The 18,415-nt window shown below is 41.9% G+C and overlaps 1 protein-coding gene across 2 annotated transcripts in view; it reads right to left on the bottom strand.

Annotated features, from left to right (window-relative positions):
• Window positions 1-14,901, bottom strand: part of LOC308480755 (nardilysin-like) — a 40,468-nt gene extending 25,567 nt beyond the window's left edge. For both annotated transcript variants that reach the window (XR_013988271.1, XM_081012533.1), the window contains exons 1-9: window positions 14,541-14,901; window positions 13,086-13,440; window positions 11,782-11,863; window positions 9,444-9,597; window positions 8,688-8,761; window positions 5,544-5,639; window positions 4,097-4,219; window positions 1,706-1,763; window positions 920-993 (exon numbers count right to left, since the gene is read on the bottom strand). Coding sequence is in view for 1 of the 2 variants with exons in the window: in XM_081012533.1 (XP_080868659.1) it covers window positions 920-993; window positions 1,706-1,763; window positions 4,097-4,219; window positions 5,544-5,639; window positions 8,688-8,761; window positions 9,444-9,597; window positions 11,782-11,863; window positions 13,086-13,440; window positions 14,541-14,737 (1,213 nt within the window). In the remaining variant the exon portion in view is untranslated. The remainder of the gene's footprint in view (window positions 1-919; window positions 994-1,705; window positions 1,764-4,096; window positions 4,220-5,543; window positions 5,640-8,687; window positions 8,762-9,443; window positions 9,598-11,781; window positions 11,864-13,085; window positions 13,441-14,540) is intronic.
• Between the last annotated feature and the right edge of the window lie 3,514 nt (window positions 14,902-18,415).

The following is an 18,415-nucleotide window of genomic DNA, read 5'->3' as shown; positions in this document are numbered from 1 at the left end:
CGAAAGAGGTAGTGAGAGGAATAAACATGCACACATATTGCTTCCAAAGGTTATAAGGCCATGTAAAAAAACACCCGAAGTTGGCATCCGTTTGTCTCAGGAGGCAATGGAAGAGTGCACCTTCAGGGGCATAGTCAAACAACTGGAGAAGAAGAAGAAGAGTTTGGATTTGATATCCCACTTTATCACTACCCGAAGGAGTCTCAAAGCGGCTCACATTCTCCTTTCCCTTCTTCCCCCACAACAAACACTCTGTGAGGTGAGTGAGGCTGAGAGACTTAAAAAAAGTAGCTGCATGTGAAGGAGCAGGGAATCGAACCCGGTTCACCAGATTACGAGTCTATCGCTCTTAACCACTACACCACACTGGCACTGGAGAGTTACAGAGCCTGCTGTGGCTGAAGAAACCAAAACAGGAGAGACATATTAGAGACAGCTGAAGCTAAGATAGTAGCTTGCCTTAAGGTCACACTGTGACCTTGTGGCTGAGGTGGACTTTGAGTGGAGAAATTCTTCTTCCAATATGTCTTGTCAGTAGAGATATTTACCCCACATTGCATCTATATTTGAACTATTTAAAACCATGTAAAACAATGTAATTATTTTTAAATATTTGTATTGGTATTTTAAAAGAAATATAAAGACCTGTTTTAAATTATATTTACACTTTTCTTGTTTTTTTTTAGCTGTAGTTGTAACCCATCCTGGGACAGTAAAGGTTTTTTTTTAAAAAAGCAATGTAGCTCTGATGCAATTTTCCATTGACAATGGATTGCTGCTCTACATCGCCTTCTGGTGTCACATTTTTACAACACATTTTTAATGTTTTAACTGAACAGTGTACATGGGTCCTCAGTTTGGTAAGTGATATCCCTTCAGATTTCCCAACGATAAAATTTTTTGGGTTGAGACTAATTACCTTTGTAAAGCTTGTGAAATGCAGGTGTGTCAAACGGCTGTGGCAGATGACCAAAAGTTGGTTTGGGTAATCCACTTAAAAACAATAAAGAAACAATAAATAAATAAATTGCAATTCCCACTGATTCCTGCTCTCAGTTCTCGCCTCCAAATATTTATATATTTAGGTGGCAACCCAACAGACACTTACAAGGGACTAAATCCTATTGAATTCAATGTTATTTGCTTCTGAGTAGATATGCACAGGTTTGCATTGAACTAAGACTGCATAGTTAATTACACATTATTTTCATGGGATGCTATGACTACATCTGAGCCTTTGCTTTAGTGGGTTCTCAGAACGGAATTTATTTCCTTGACACTGATTACAAGTTTGGTGGAAGACCCAGCATTTCCAATCTAATGTTTGTCCTTGCCCTATTGTATCTCTAATTAAAAGGAAGTCAAGGATCAGTACCTTTTACTAGTACTTCCATCTATTTCTCAAATATCTAGTTCTCTTCCCCTTAATATAATTCTTTGATTCTCTTCCCTGGCTTGGCAGAATTCAACAAAAACAGATCTGGTAAAGTAAAGGTCTATGATAAAGAGGATAAAACTGGTAAAAAAAACCAACGCTACACATAAACTCCACCTTACAATTATATCTTAGGAATGCATAGTAATATTTGACCGTATTCTTTCTCTTTTATATTTCTAATTGATATGTCATTGATATGTCACAAAGTATCAGATTTTGCAAGCCATCAACAGTTTTAGGATAAAGAACAACAACAAAATTTCTTACTTATTTGGGATCTGTGAGAAAATTTCCGTCACCCATTTCTCCAAAGTGTCCAGAGTTTCTAATAAAGAAATATTTAAATATTGAGATAGAGAGAGAGAGAGAGAGAGAGAGAGAGAAGAAGAAGAAGAAGAAGGGGGAGGAGAAAGAAAGCAATATGTTCTCACAAGGACAAAGTTAAGGTGATAACATTGATGCAGCATTCTTAAATATTATGAACACACGGGGCTGTAGAAAGAAGTCATTGCACTGATGGAACAAATTCCACTCATCAATGGTACTTCTCATTCCTCTTCCTCCTGTGCGTCACCCACACCATCTCAAATCTGCTATGGGGTTTTCCCCAAGTCCTTCCACATGTGCAATTAATTTGTTTGCTACAACCCACAATGCATAGATGTTTGCATCAACTAAATGGCAAAGTTGCAGGAGCTCCCAACTTTTTCCACACTTCGTTTTGATGTTCATCCTCAATGAACTACCTAGTCACATTATACCTAATAAACCTTCACCCTATGATTTGCCTTTTGTATCAGACCAGCAACCTTCTCAGTTATTCTTATTCAGGCATTACTCACCAAATGAAAAACATTGATATAGCAGGGAACCCTTTCTGTGTGTGGAATCTCCCTGTGTGATTAAGAACCCTGAAAGATACCCAGCGAAAACATCCACACTAAACTTGCAGTTCAGGAGACACTAAACACGAGAACACTTCAAGCAATTGAAGATTTGTCTGTTCCAGCAGACTTTCCCTGACCCTTACAATATTTTGAAAGTGTGATGCTATGCTTTTTACCTTTCTAGAACTTTATTGCATTACATAGTACTGTTGCGTTTTAGTTTTATTGTTTTATTTTGTGCAAATGCTTATAAAATGAAATAAAGTGGTACATCGGGTTACAGACACTTCAGGTTACAGACTCCGCTAACCCAGAAGTAGTACCTCGGATTAAGAACTTTGCTTCAGGATGAGAACAGAAATTGCGCAGTGGCAAGGGGAGGCCCCATTAGCTAAAGTGGTACCTCAGGTTAAGAACAGTTTCAGGTTAAGAACGGACCTCAAGAACGAATTAAATTCTTAACCCGAGGTACCACTGTATGTACATTCTATATGCATATCTATCTATGTACCATATCTATAAGTCTTTGTAAGCTGCTTAAATATCGTTTTGGTGTTAAGTGAATTACATCATAAACCCAGGAAGGGCTGGGGTGAACCATGTCTCAATCATATAAAATGGCTGCCACACTGAAAGAAGTAGAAAAATAGACTGGACAACAAAATAGTGTCGATGGGCGCCCCTCCATCAATGGGAAAAAGTACATATTTCACCCACTGCCATGTTCATACACAGAGAAAAGCTCTTTGCATCTCTATCTTACCTTTCAGAACAGAAGAGAGGGTAAGTTTCCAATCCAGGCATCTCAAGAAATGTGGGCTTATTTAAGAGCAAGTATTTGTTGTAGGAGGGGCTGAGTCAGTCTGAATATGAACTGAGCAGGAAGAGCAAACAGTCTCCCATTCACTGAGATATTTTTTGTGGGTGCCAAAGGAGGTACAGTGGTAAAGGTAAAGGTAAAGGTACCCCTGACCAACAGGTCCAGTCGTGACCGACTCTGGGGTTGCGTGCTCATCTCGCTCAAGACGCCGGGAGCCGGCGCTTGTCCGAAGACAGCTTCCGGGTCATGTGGCCAGTGTGACTAAGCCGCAGCTGGCGAGCCAGCACCAGCGCAGCACACGGAAACGCCGTTTACCTTCCTGCTGGAGTGCGGTCCCTATTTATCTACTTGCACTTTGGGGTGCTTTTGAACTGCTAGGCGGGCAGGAGCTGGGACTGAACGACGGGAACTCACCCCGTCACGCGGGGATTCGAACCACCGACCTTTCGATCAGCAAGTCCTAGGCACTGTGGTTTAACCCACAGCGCCACCCGCGGTACTTCAGGTTAAGAATGTAATTCGTTCTGGAGGTCCGTCCTTAACCTGAAACTGTTCTTAACCTGAGGTACCACTTTAGCTAATGGGGCCTACCACTGCCACTGCGCCACTGCCACGCAATTTCTGTTCTCATCTTGAACCAAAGTTCTTAACCCAAGGTACTATTTCTGGGTTAGTGGAGTCTGTAACCTGAAGCGTCTGTAACCTGAAGCGTCTGTAACCCAAGGTACCACTGTACTGGCATAGGTGACCCCTGTAGTCATAAAGTTACTTATCTTGGGTGCTGCATTGTCAGCAAAACAGTTCATGGTATGTGATCTCATACGAACCATGACAAAATTCTTCCAAACATACGTGCACCCCCCCAACCAACAACTTAACATAGCATTGTATAACAGACATGCATACTCACATATATATAACTTATAGTTCAGCACAGGGAGATTTTTATACCTCTAGATTGGACAACTAGATTCATATAGTGGGCTGAGTAGTGACGCGTCCTGAAATCCCTAAGCCTCTGATAGGTGTTAATTCTGTTCCTTTTCGGCAAATGTTTAAGTGTCTCCGCATTACCTGCAAATTTTTAACGGGAAGAGATTTGCTTTCTGACTTTGAAATCAGCGAGGGTTTTAAGTTTGCATGTTCGTGAATCAGATATCCTAGTCCTAAAAAGCTTCTCCAGGACAAATCATGCATCTATTTTTTATTTTTTATTTTAGCATGATTAGCCCAAGTCATGAATATCAATCTTGACAGTTACACTGCATTCAGTTAGAAGTTCCACCTAATAAACAAGTCTCACCCAAATAATGGGAAATTATGGATATTTCCAGATGTCTCAGGAACCTAAGCAGCTCTCTTATAATACCATATTCACTAGAATTTAATGCTCACTTTTTTGGGCCAAATTACGTTGCCAAAATTAAGGTGTGCATTAGATTCGATGGCACATTTACATTTGCCAGCAAATACCTTTTTTGGTTTCAAGGTTCTGAAAATTGAGGTGCGCATTAGATTCGATGGCACATTGGACTCGAGTAAATACAGTAAATCAGATTATCAGTCCTTTTAGCAATCCAAGGGCAGAAACTCTCAAGGATTTCAGATAGGAGTCCTTTACAACCTTCTCGAGGAGACACCAATGATTGAACCTGAGACCATTTTCAGGCAGAGCATCTGTTCCAACTATGGCTCTTCCCCTATTTCAGGGGTTGGGAACCTCTGGCCCAAAAGCCTAATTAGGCTCACCAGGCCTCCCCATTTAGCCCACCTGGTCATTTGGCCAAGTCTTGTCTGCCTGTTCAACACCTGATTCTAGATATAACTGGACCAAATGGGGTTTGTAAAGGTAGGACATCAGCTGATCATCTACATGGGCAAAAACGGGACACCTCATGTCATTGGCCCATGGGTGATAGGGGAGAGAAGGATTTAGTCTGTCATCCAGGTCCAGTGTTGGCATGATGGGAACAGTATTTTTGTTCTTCAATGCCGGGTTGTTGTTATAGACCGTAACAATGTGCCCCCACTACTCAATCACTCTGTTGTCTTATGTATACTGAGTTAATATGCACTATGAAGTCAGGGCTGGGAGTAATGGCTGCCTGACCTGCTATTCTGCAGGGTTGACAGGCCAACTTCATGTAATCAGCTGGTCAAAAATAATCTGCTAAATTTGTTTGCCAGGGCTTGCGTTTCAGGGCCATGCTGGGTTAAATCCCAAACTAAGCAGAAATGAAGCAATTCAGGAAAAAAACAACAACCAACCACCAGCCAAAGATCTTTGGAAGGAACCAGAATTAAGGGCTTTTGTTCAAGTACAACAGCTCAAGAATTCCCTAATGCTTTTAAACTAAAACCCCACACTTTAAACTGAACCTCGCAACATTATACTTACCCCAAAAGAATTTTCTCATAGGATGTCCTTGTTTTGCAAGGCTTCCAAGGAGCAATTCTCTTCTGTTAGCATCAGAGGGCCTGGCTATTTGATATTCTGTTTGTTTTGAAGAACACATTAAGCAGCAGAAGGGAGAGTACCTTTTTCAGTGATAAGATCATTTAGACAAGGAGACAGCCTAATAACACACATACACGAAGCAGCAGCGGATGAACTGACCTACCTACCTCATCTACAATGAGAGGGATGGAAAGAGACAAACCATTCTGCTGCATACATCTGATGGGCTGAATCATGGAGTTCCCAGGGCACCAGGGAAGGGAGGCACTGCCCATTAAATGAACAGAAATAGCCAGCATCACAAGGAAAATGGAAGCTGTGGGAGCTGCGGTAATTGCCTTCTCTTCCTTTAGGTCCATGTCAACATGGTGCCATGGGATGAGCAGGGTGGCAAGGAAAGGAAGAGATCACAGTGGCCCTTTAATTCATAAGAAGAGCTTTGCTGGATCAGACCAAAGGCCCACCTAGTTCACCATTCTGTTCCCACAGTGGCAAACCAAATGCCCAAACAGGATGCGAGCACAACAGTGTTTTCCTACTCATGTTCCCTAGCGACTGGTATGCAGTTACCTTTGATACTGGAGGCAAGATACAGCCATCTCTGATAGTGGAGGTAATATATTGACCAGCAGCTATTGGTCACCATATTCTCCATACATTTGTCGAGTCCCCTTTTAAAGCTGTCTACCAGCGATGTAGTGTTGGTTGTTGGCGCCTAGCCAGTGTGTGCACTGAGCAGCGGAAAGGGGTGCTAGCCCAGCCCTCACCACTGACGCTGCCAGAGTGACCGCAATGGAGCAAAGTGGGGCCGACCTCAGCCGTGTGGAGAGGAGCAATAGGCTGGGCTGGGCTTGCCTGCATGGGGTGGCCTGGTCTGTGCCCCCACAAGAATTGTGCACTCGCGGCCACCCTCCCCCTGGCAGCCCCATGCTACGCCCCTGCTGTCCACACTGGTATCTTGTCTATGGTGCACTCCCTAATGATAAGAATGGTACAGAAAACTAACTTTTGTGTATCTGATAACCAGCATCTGTATAGCACTGCTTTGACTCAGACCTATCCTCCAGTTTGCCTTTTTTGCATGATAATAATAATAATAATAATAATAATAATAATAATAATAATTTATTATTTATACCCCACCCATCTGGCTGAGTTTCCCCAGGCACTCTGGGCGGCTCCCAATCGAGTGTTAAAAACAATACAGCTTTAAATATTAAAAACTTCCCTAAACAGGGCTGCCTTCAGACATCTTTTAAAAGTGGGATAGCTGCTTATTTCCTTGATGGGAGGGCGTTCCACAGGGCGGGCGCCGCTACTGAGAAGGCCCTCTGTCTGGTTCCCTGTAACTTCACTTCTCGCAATGAGGGAACCACCAGAAGGCCCTCGGCACCCGATCTCAGTGTCCAGGCTGAATGATTGGGGTGGAGATGCTCCTTCAGGTATACAGGACCAAGACTTTAAAGGTCAGCACCAACACTTTGAATTGTGCTCGGAAACGTACTGGATTGCTAAACGTGGATTGCTGAACTGCAGCTATATCCTAAGCAGGAAAGTGTGGTCCATCCAGCCATTCATCAAACACCATCCTTTGAGCATTCTGTACACATTTGCTGGCATACAATGTTTTGTATGCAGGAAAAGGCTGTCCCCAAGGTGGTTGTGAGCAGCTTCCTCCTTTCTACCCTCTCCCTGTCCAAAGGTTCCATTTCTTGACATACCAGGGCCTTTTTTCCATATGTAATGGCTATTCTTGTCACCTGCCATGCTCTTAACTGCCTAACTCTAGAGCCTGCAGTATGACCATTTCTCTGCGTCTCCTAATAAAAACATTTTTGTATGCAGTTTAGAATAAGATGCACATTTTTAAAAGTGATTTCCCCTAATGCAATGTGCTTTTGTATTTCACTAATGTATTCATTTTTAGGCACACTCTCCTCAGTATATGCGTTCTTGTAAACATTGATTGGTTGGGAGAACCACATCACAAAATTGGAAGAAGGGCAAATTTCAAAGGATGGCTGTGTTTCAATTCTCATATTGTTTCAGAAAATTGCAAATTGGATAGATTCACCTTTAAATGCAAACAGGATCTAATTTCTCCTCTATCTCTACAAGAAGGCAGGCATAGATGTGCAGTGTAAAATAGTTTGCAAAAAAAGGGAGCCAGATTCAATGCTCTGCAGTATGATATGAATGCAGGACAAAATCTGGGGTCTGGAACTGAGCCTGGCACAGCAATGTCTAGCACCAGATCCTGTCCTACGCTCTGATTGTACTGCAGCCTGTTGAATATTTCACAAAGTGTGCAAGGCCAATTTTAAATGGGATTACAGCTCTAAAATCCTATCAGACTAAAGAGGTAGGCCATTAATAGTCCTGCTTTACAAATGAGGACTCGGAAATTAAAGAGAATATATCCACAAAATCAGACAGCTGAAGATTAGATCTAAAGTTTGGAAGCACAGTTGAAAAATCCAGGATGCATGGGTTGGAGGGGAAATAATTTTTCCTACAGTGAGAAACCCACGTTGTCTGTTGTGCTTTGTGAAGCTTTGTATTTAACCTCAGACATAAAAGACTAGAGTTAGACAAAGGTAGTCACTCTTTTCCTCTTAGCCCGTCACCCATGTCATCCTCACAATTAACACATATTGTAAACTCACACCAGAAAGTGAGATATCTCCACATTTTATAACAACTTATAGCCTGAATGCATTTAAAGTCCTACTGAATTCAATGGGATTTATTTCCTGAAGATATGCTTAGAATTGCAGCCTTACAGTTAATTACCTAGTTCGGTATGCTCTGGGAACTGATAAAATTACACTCTCAAAATTTATTGACCACAATCCAACATAAAGTTAAACAGTCTTAAGACCATTATTTCAAAGGGCTTAAGGAGGCTTAAATATTTGGATTGTGGCCATTGTATCTAAATATTACTTTTATAAAGTGGTTACATAAAACATGGGTCATCCAAATTTCATGATAGGAATGCTACTTAAACCTGATGAGATCGTTTCTCTTAAGAATTGAAAGAATATCAACAATAAAAAATTAGATCAAACCCATTTGTTTTACCACTATCTACAGCTTCAACTTCTCGGTCAATTGCATCCTTAATCATCAGTGGCTGGATGAAAAATTGTGCCCATCTACAAGAGAAATTGAAAATCGGGTTTCTGCTGTGCTGAAAAGCAGAACTATAATATTCTGTTTTCAAAAGTGCATATACAGTCCCTTGGGATATACAGTTCAAGTAACTTACTCAGAGTAGACCATTTAAAATTACCAGTGCACACTGGTCCTGCTATCCAAACACTTGTTTTACAAAATTTCACTTATCCAAACATGAGGAATTAGTACCCAAACCTTGCTATACGTCCCCCACAGATTCAGATATCCAAACAGCCAGACCTGAGTTTAGTACTGTAAATAAACAGCCTCAAAAAAGTCTTATTTCTTGTGTTCTGCTCATATGTGGCAGTCATTTTGCCAAAAATCATGGTGGATGGGGGGGAAGGAAAGAGAAGAGATAGGACAAATAAGAGCATTTTTTTTCTTCCATGGTTGCCTTTTGCAAGGTTTCATAGGGTTTCCTGGAGTTTCCCTGCTCTCCCCCATCATTTGGGGGTCAAAATTCCCCATAAGAATCAGTGGAAATTGTTACTTGTTATAAGAATGCTCACCTCGCAAACTGTTTCCTGAGAATGCATTGTGTTCAGATAGTGGGAACTGCATATAATGACCATTAATAACTTTGCACATTGCTTCTCACTCCCACTCCTCTAGTGTACATCTTCCTGGTCGTTATTTGGTTTTGTGTTGCAAAGTTACCTGTCGAGGGCTTCCCTAAAATATTTTTTCTGGATATCAAAATGGAAGACTGTTCGCTCTGTGTCTGTCGAAGCATTGTCTGAGCCTCCGTGCTTCTTTAAGAATGTATCGAACCCATTCTCATCTGGGTATTTCTGGCTACCCATAAACACCACTGAAAGAAAACATTGAAAAAATTGGGTGCATGCCTTCCAATCCTGGGATATGCTCAGAGCATGTACTGCTGCTGATCATTTCAATGAACCCCATGCATATCTCTTGCTGAATCTTTTTGCTTTAAGCCAAACAGCTTTCGCGATACATTGGAAGGAGTGCAAGACTTGATTGTGGCAAACCTCAAAGGCTGGGGGGATGGTTTTATAACACTGGGGTCATTACACTACTGTCACACACTGGCTGGACACAGAAGAATGGTGGGAGGAACCAGCTGGGAACCCCCAAGGGAAGAAATTTCAGAGCCCTGGGAGGAAGTGTCTGAAGCTGAAGAGGTGACAGGGCTTAGTGAGCAGGGAGAGTCTGTGGCAGAGAGATGTGCAGAGTCAGAGTCAGAAGCTGAAGCAGGGGAGGAGGGAGGCCAAGAGGCAGAAGTGAATCAATCTGGTGAAGAAGTTAGGGTGTCTTCCCCTCCTGCTGTGACAAGCTCCCCTTCCTCCACATCTCCCAGAACCAGGAGAGGCATGAAGAGGGTGGAGGAGAAGTCAGTTTCATGCTGCCGTAGTCTCCAGTTTCTTGGGAAAACTCTGGAGAGAAGGGGACTTAGGCAGCTGGTGAGGGGCATGGAGCTTCCATCTCAGCAATTCCTTCACGGGGCAAGACCTGCCGGAGATGAGTTGCTGTGCTCATTCGGCCTGTGCGACCCATACAGCACATAGGCAGCAATTATTCACACAATTAATATTCTTGTTCAAAAACAATTTTTCACCATTTATCAAATTTGTGAGAATAAGACAACTACTTACAAAGTGCCATGAAAACTTATAAGCTATCTAAAATAAAGTGAACTTGCAGCGTCAGATATTTATTATTTTTATTTTATTTATTAATTGTGTGAATAATTGCCGCCTATGTGCGGTATGGGTTGCACAATCATTATTAACAGCACAGGTTATTTTTATTTTATTTATTAATTGTGTGAATAATTGCTGCCTATGTGTTGTACGGGTTGCACAATCATTATTAACAGCACAGGTTATTTTTATTTTATTTATTAATTGTGTGAATAATTGCCGCCTATGTGCTGTATGGGGTTGCACAATTGTTATTAACGGCACAGGTTGCATTTCTTCAGCAGTGCTCATTAGTGCAGATCCTGTTTTTGCTAATAGTCATCTCCAACTTGCTCAGTGTAATTTACTGTTGGCTTGATGCTGTCACTGCAGAGCAGACTCTGCTCTGAATCCAAGGCCAATCTCAGCACTTGGAACCTTGGGCAGCTCCTAAGATCCAGGTGCTGTAGCAGAACCCACAAGCATTGTTTGGGCCCTCCAGACTGCCTTTTCCCTCAGCCATGAGTTTATCTGGTGGCAGCAACAGAATCTGGGAAAGTGCCTGCTGTTTTAACCTCCCCCTGCAGTGCCACAGAGTACACACAGAAGTCTTCTCCCCTCCTAGACCTCTGAAATGAGGCTCAGAAGAAGCTTTGTACTTCAGGATAGTTTGCTGTGTGTCCTTGGTTATGAACTGTGTGTGGGTTTGCAAATGTGCCCATGGGCCAAGAAAGGCTGGTGACCCCTGATCTAATGTGATGTTGCTCTGAGGCATTATGGGAAACTTAAAAGGTGGGTGGCTTCCCAGACTCAGTTGTTACTGCTAGGCAACCACTAGAATGGTCCACTAGGAAGGATTTTGGAAGGTCCCCCTCAAATGTGGTACTGCATATCACATGGTATCACAGAGCAGGCAAATAAAGCAGGGTTCCCCAACCACCCCAATGATTTCAATATGCAGATATGTTCACAAAACCTTCCTCAAGTCTGATGTTTTGGAATACATCCCACCATCCCTGACCATTGGGCATACTGGCTGGAGCTAGTGGGCTCTGGAGTCCAAAATATCTGGAGACACCAAGCTGAGGAGGGTATGAGATTATGGGAAGACATTGCTTTCTTCGGGCCATTAACTGCTAAGTTTATTTATTATTAATCTATTAATTCTTTTCAACCATGATTTCATCAACTTTTAAAATAAAACTATAAATCAGTTTCAAGCTGTGAGTAAAAGAAAATATTGATAATTGTGTTTTGATTCCAGAAAACTGCCTCCCAGGCCAATAAATTATAGACTATCTTTTCCGTGGCTTTCTTTTTTGGTAGAAAGACATATAGAAGTAGCTACGTACTGTGCTCCAAAAAATGAGCTAGTCCAGGTAAATCATCAGGGTCACAGAAACTGCCAACACCAACAGCAAGGGCAGCTGCAGACTGTAATATATATATATATATAGAGAGAGAGAGAGAGAGAGAGAGAGGGAGGGAGGGAGGGAGGGAGGATAGACATTATATCACAAAGAAAGCAGCATGTTTCCCCAATATAAAAGAATTCCAGTTCCATCACAATGCTTCCCCATCTTAAAGAAAACAGATCAAGACTTAGGCTTCATTCACACCATAAATTTAAAGAACATTGAATGCAAATTATTTCCCCCAAAGAATACTGGGAGCTGTAGCTTAGCCTAGAACTACAGTTCCCAAGATTTGTTGGAGGGGCAATAATGTGCTTTCAGTGTATGGTGAGGTGTGTCTCCAGCTCCAAGGGCCTTCTGGTGGTTCCTTCTCTGCAAAAAGAGAAGTTACAGGGAACTAGGCAGAAGGCCTTCTCAGTAGTGGTGCCTGCCCCGTGGAATGCCCTCCCTTCAGATGTCAAGGAGATAAAAGAACTACACAACTTTCTGAAGACTTCTGAAGCCAGCCCTGTATTGGGATAATGCTTGATATTTTGCTGTGTTTTTATTATGTTGGAAGCCGCTCAGAGTGGCTGGGGCAACCCAGTCAGATGGGTGGTGTATAAGTAATATAATATGTTGTTGTTGACATCAAAATTCTCTTTGTTGTTACCTGTATTTTCCATATTGTGTAAGTTAGTATTAGTTCTATGAAAAATTTTCTGTGCAGTGCCCCTCCATCCAATCCAGTCAGAAGTATAGCTCATTATCCCCCTTTCATAGAGGACTCAAAACCTTATTCCTCCTGTGGTTTCCAGAAACTGTTATTCAGAATCATTACTGCATCTGACCATGAAGGTGGAGCATAGCCATGACTTTGATAGCCCTTTCCTCCATGAAACGTGCTGTGATATTCCATTTCCTTGTTCATCACTATTGCTTTTATCCATTTTGTAAACCGCCTTTGGAAAGATTTCATTTTGAAGGGCAGGTTAAAAATGGAAAATATATATTAATAAAGGTTAAAAACCACTGTCGTATGAGCCAATTCAAATAATATATAGGTATACACCTACAAAAATTAAAAATGTGGCTAAAAGAGGCTTGCATAGAGATGTGTATTTGTACAGGTATACTCACTGATTTGTTGCTCCTCCCTGTTGAACATACCTTACAGGTTTCCCTTTTTGTTGTGTGTCAAATATTTAGCTTAGGGAAAAGATTGCCTGGTCAACATGCAGTTGCGCTGCTTGCTAACGTACCTGCTTTTCTGTGCTGTCCATCTTATTTTCCTCTTCTTTCTTGACTAGCTGTTCATAAATTTCATAGTCATCGTTCTCGTCTTTGATTCTGCTTTCACGACGCTCTTTTTGTTTACCTTTTTTACCAAGACCACTTAGAACTCCACCATAACCTTCAATAGTGGCCTCTCTTCCTCCAGGTACTTCTCCAAATTCTTCCACATTCCCATACTTCTCGTCCTCAAAGCTGCTGTCTTTCCCATCGTCCGTATCAGAGGACATGTCTTCCTCTTCTGACGCCTCAGAAGAATTGCAGTCATCCATATATAAGTCAGAAATCAGCAGAGCGTTCAGGCCATTGCTTAATTTTATGTACCTGCAAAAGTAATTCCATGAGCATTTTTATCGTTTCTATTTCTCTTTTTGCCCAATGTGGGCGTGCATTTACCAAGATGGCAGTCACCGCTCCCTTCTCTATTAACCTGGGGATGTGCAGGGAGAAAAATGCAAGGATAATCCGGTCAAGGAGAGGGTTTTCAAATGCCTATCCAGTAACTAAAACCACCCTTTGTGGAAAGCAGCTTGTTGAGGATGAGTATGAACGATTCTGGATTGAGAAAAACTACAATTTTTTTTGCACTATGGATGGGTCGGTGTGAGCACAGCCCAAGTGTCCAACCAGCACCATGTCCTGCTTGCAACAGAAGTCAACAGACACTTCAGAGGAAGTCCCCAGCAGAGCATGAGAACAACAGTCACTCCCCTCTCATTTGTTGCCCCACCCCATCAACTGGTATTAGTTGCTTGCCTATCTCTGAACCTTGATGTTCCAGTTACCTAATATCCTAAGTAAAACTGATCTGTCCTGCATAAATTTATCTACCCTCCTTTTAAATACTATATCTAATCCAGAGTCCATAATCAGATCTTGCGGCAACAAATTGCACTAGGTGATTAAATGTCATTCAAATGTCTTCCTTTTTTTGTCTGTTTTGCATCTATTTACCCTGAATTCTAGTGCCGTGAAAGAGACGGAAAATATTCCCTTTGCATTATCTATAATTGTATAAATCTCTATTATGTCCTCCAGTTTGTCAACATCTCCTTACAAGCTCCAAGCAGTGAAGCATCTCAAAAAGAACATGGGAAACAATTCTCCACAAGATTGCAGCAGACAACCTTCGCCTATTGTCACTGAGTTAAGCACAGCCTACCCACTTCCCAATAATAGGAATTCATGCAGATTTCCTGGGAGTCAAGTTCCCACCATTGCATTAAAAAAATAAATTGCCACTACTAGCCAGGTATGCTGGTGGGAATGCCTTGATATTGCTTAATTGCTTCTTAATTTTTAAACTTACTATGTGACTGAGTCTGTACTATTAGGTTATTTATGTACTTGGGACACACTGGGACATTTACAGTGCTGTTGGCCTCTTGAGGGGGGTTGCTCTTTTCTCCAGACCCTTTATTCACCTGTATTCTTTGTGGTCGCTGGGGGACTTCACAATATCGGGGTCCCCTGCGTTTTTCTTGGCCCGGCGCTTGTGCCCTTCCTCGTCAGAGTCTTCCTGTCGTGCCTGGGTCCTTCGACACCCCTGCCGTCTCCCCTGCTGCGGTGGGCGTAAGACTGGGCAGTTCTCAGTCACATCGGGCTTTGTCCCTCTAGACATTGCTGTGGCTCTGAGGTGATTTGCGAGGTGCTTGCCAGCCACCCTGCACTTGAATTTCCCACCTAGTTACTGTCTTGCAGAAACTTCTGTTCTTCCATACCAAAACCAGCCTCCTTGCCAGGACTATACAATCCATCCCAGACCCCGTTGGATGCTTGGATTCTTGAGAGATAGCATCTGTTTATGACATCGATAAAGGAACAAGCCATGATTCCATGAGGGGTAGTGAGGGAAATAAGACAAGAAATGGAGAAAACTAAACACATCAAATTTATTCATTCAATCGCCTTTTTATAAATTGGTTGGTTTGTTTGAAACCTTTGTATCCAGATTTGTTTGTTTTTTTACTTATAAAAAGCCCTCAAGTTACTTCAAGAGAGATTTGGGTTTTTCTAAATTTTACTTTAAAAACTTTTATCTTGCCTTTCATCGGAAATAATCTAAGGGTGGGTAACAACAATCAAAATCACATAAAACCAGACAGGAAAATTAATACACAAGTAGCAGCAAGCAGTATAAATTACTACAAAAAGGTAGTAAGGTAGTAATTACTACAAAAAGGTAGCAGCAAGCAGTATAAATTGCTACAAAAGGTTGGCATCTAAAAATTTGTCTGAAAAAAAGATCATAAATATCATTAAAAGCTTGAGTGAACAGGACATGTGCCATAGGGTATCTAAAATATTATTCTGTTCTACCATATGCCTCATTATTTGTGTAATCAATAAAGTCACCCCAAGACTGCATAAAAATTGTCGTGTACCCGTAGTTTGCCATGCATGGCAAAAAATTATTATTATTTGTTCCTTCCTCTCGCCTACATTTAAACTTTTGTAGTCTGTTAAAACAGTGATGGTTTTGGTATACACTCTGATGTAACTTTGTTAGTATATTGGGAGACATTGTTTTATTTCCATTTTGTGTAATTGTTGCATGTTATATGTTCTAATAAATACGTTTTTCTAAAAAGAAAGATAACAATGAAGGCACCAGAAAACTATGGGTGTGGAAATAGTTCCACCATTTGGACACCTGTACAGAAAAGGTCCATTCTTTTGTAGCCTTTGCCTAACACAGTAGTGAGGAACCATTCTTCAGCATAAGGGTCACGTTTCCTTGTGGTCTGCCTTCAGGGGGCTGATGGCCAGGGATGAGCAAAGCAACAAATGTGGTTCTTATCTCTGTACAGTAGGCTTCAGTGCAGCTACACAAATGTCAGAGGTTTCAACATGTATATCTCTCTAGCCATCCATGCTTGGTGTTGGTTAGGTTATTAGAAAGAAGAAGAAGAAGAAGACGACAATGAACTGGAGGACATATTACAAATTTATACGATTATACATGGTAAGAGTAACAGGGTTGCACTCCTCCTTCTCTCTTTCAATAAAGGTCATTCACCAGAGTGATCAAACCTGATTCTATCCTCAACCCAGCCCTGAAGTCAGACTGAGGCGGATCCAGATAATCAGTGTCATCCATTGTAAAGGTGGTGTTTCCCCTTCGCAGTTACACTCCGGCACAGTCAGTGTGGTATTTACAGTCTTTATTACATATATACAGTGGTAGCTAGGGTTACATACGCTTCAGGTTACAGACTCTGCTAACCCAGAAATAGTACCTCGGGTTAAGAACTTTGCTTCAGGATGAGAACAGAAATCGTGCGGTAGCGCCATGGTGGCAGCGGGAGGCTAAAGTGGTACCTCAGGTTAAGAACAGTTTCAGGTTAAGAACGGACCTCCAGAACGAATTAAGTTCTTAACCTGAGGTACCACTGTACAAGAAACAGCTACAGTTCAGAATTACTCGTCCGAACCCGTTGAATCAGATTTGGGGAGTGGCTTCCTATGATTCCTGCGCCAACAAAGAGCTTCCTTCCCAAGCCTCTGGGTGGTTGCAGGGCTCTTCAGCATCCCTGAGCCCTGGCTACTCTCCGCCCTCTCCTGCTTCCTCTGTCTCTGGGTGGTTGTGGGACTCTTCAGCATCCCCGAGCCCCTGTTCTGCCTCTTCTGTCCATTGCTCCTCCAAATCCTCCCTGACCATCCATGAACGCTTGAAGTTGCTCCACCACAACCCTGTCCACCACCTCCACCTATGGAACCAGGCAGCATTGGTAACTGGCAAGAAGTTATTGCAGACCATTGGAGCATGTTTATTATTTGCCTCAGAAATGCATTGTGTGTGTTTTTAAATGACAATATCTGCTTTGCAAACAGAAAAAGGCACGTTACAGTTGTGTGATGAATAGCAACAGATTCTCTGCTATCAGTTCTGGAAGAGAAGGAAAACAAGAGTGAGCAATCAAGGTCGGTAAGAAGCATTGGCAAAGAATCATTGTAGGTTTACAGTGCCATTATCACCTCTACTTATGTCAAAGAATAAGCAGTGCTGTGGAAGAGCCAACTGAAAAAGTAGGAATGAGGGATTTGAGGTTTACAGGGTAATTTATATTCCTAATGCATCTTCCCATAGAAAAGATAATCCAATTTAAAACCTGATTTATCTATAATGGATCACATTATATTTTGCTTACATTCTGAAAGTTTAGTATGAGTGCCTGGATTATGCAGTGCTCCGAGCCAAAGTTCATTTTAATGCAAACCTAAAAAAACAAAACAAACTTTTTTATGTAGTTTTTGGATGACTATCCTGTTTGTATCCACTTGCGTTTGGTTTCAGTAAAATGGGCATGAAAGCAAAGTTGTGATGGTTAATAACACTTAACAGATATTAAAAAGAAGAATGCAAGTAGCTGAGACTACCAGACAAAAAAAAAGTATATAATAGGAGAAGTTCCGAAGGGCTCTGAAAATATAGACAACCCTTCCTTGCACAAGGTTTTCAGCCACGTACTAGGTTCCAGCTGCAGGGAGTAGGAGAGCAGTCAGATGAATCTAGGAACCACAGTAAACCACCAGAATGCTTGTGGGTTCAACATAAGAATTTGGGTGGCCACCATGAGACCAGGATGCTGGGCCACTGGCTTGATTCAGCAGAGTTAGGGAGGATAACATGAGAAGACCCTTTGGGAAGAAGTTTGAGAGACAGAAATGAGATAAAGACTTCTTTGTCAATGTCTTTGAACATGGCCGTCAACATCATTTGGCTTTGGAGAAATGCTGGATCACATTGTCACCATCACATTAGGAAAGGCTGTGGCTCAGTTGTACAGCACATGCCTGGCATGGAGGAGGTTCTAGGTTCAGTCCTAGGTGTCTGCAGGTAAATCTGGGAGAGGCTCTTGCCTAGAACCCTGTCAGTCAGTGTAGACAATACTAAGCTAGATGGACCAAGTATCTGACTCCATGGAAGGCCAGATTCCTATGACCCTACTAACTGATTGTGGTAGAAATTATATCTGTTGCCTCTAGCTAAGTTGTTGTCAGTAGTGACTCCATAACGGAACAGAACAAATTTCTGAATATTTTTTAAAAGGCACTCTTTCATTTCTTGTGGGGTGATTCTCAACTTTCTCCTTCACCCTCAATGTTATTAATTAAATCTACTGTATGTCGAGGGCAGCTATTTAATTCAAGCCTTGACTAGTCCATGAGAGCCAGCACTGTTGGCAACCTGTCAACACCAGCCCTCAGAGTGAATTATTTTGACAGGTTTGCCCCTTAGATTTGGCTGTTTCCCCATGTGCAAGATGGCAACTCTTTTGCAGTGCTTGTAGTTGAA

This window comes from Podarcis pityusensis (genome assembly GCF_964106645.2).
Source record: "Podarcis pityusensis genome assembly, chromosome: 7".
Lineage (NCBI taxonomy): Eukaryota > Metazoa > Chordata > Lepidosauria > Squamata > Lacertidae > Podarcis > Podarcis pityusensis.
The sequence above is the reverse complement of the archived record's forward strand: the minus strand, read 5'-3'. Positions and strand labels throughout refer to the sequence as shown.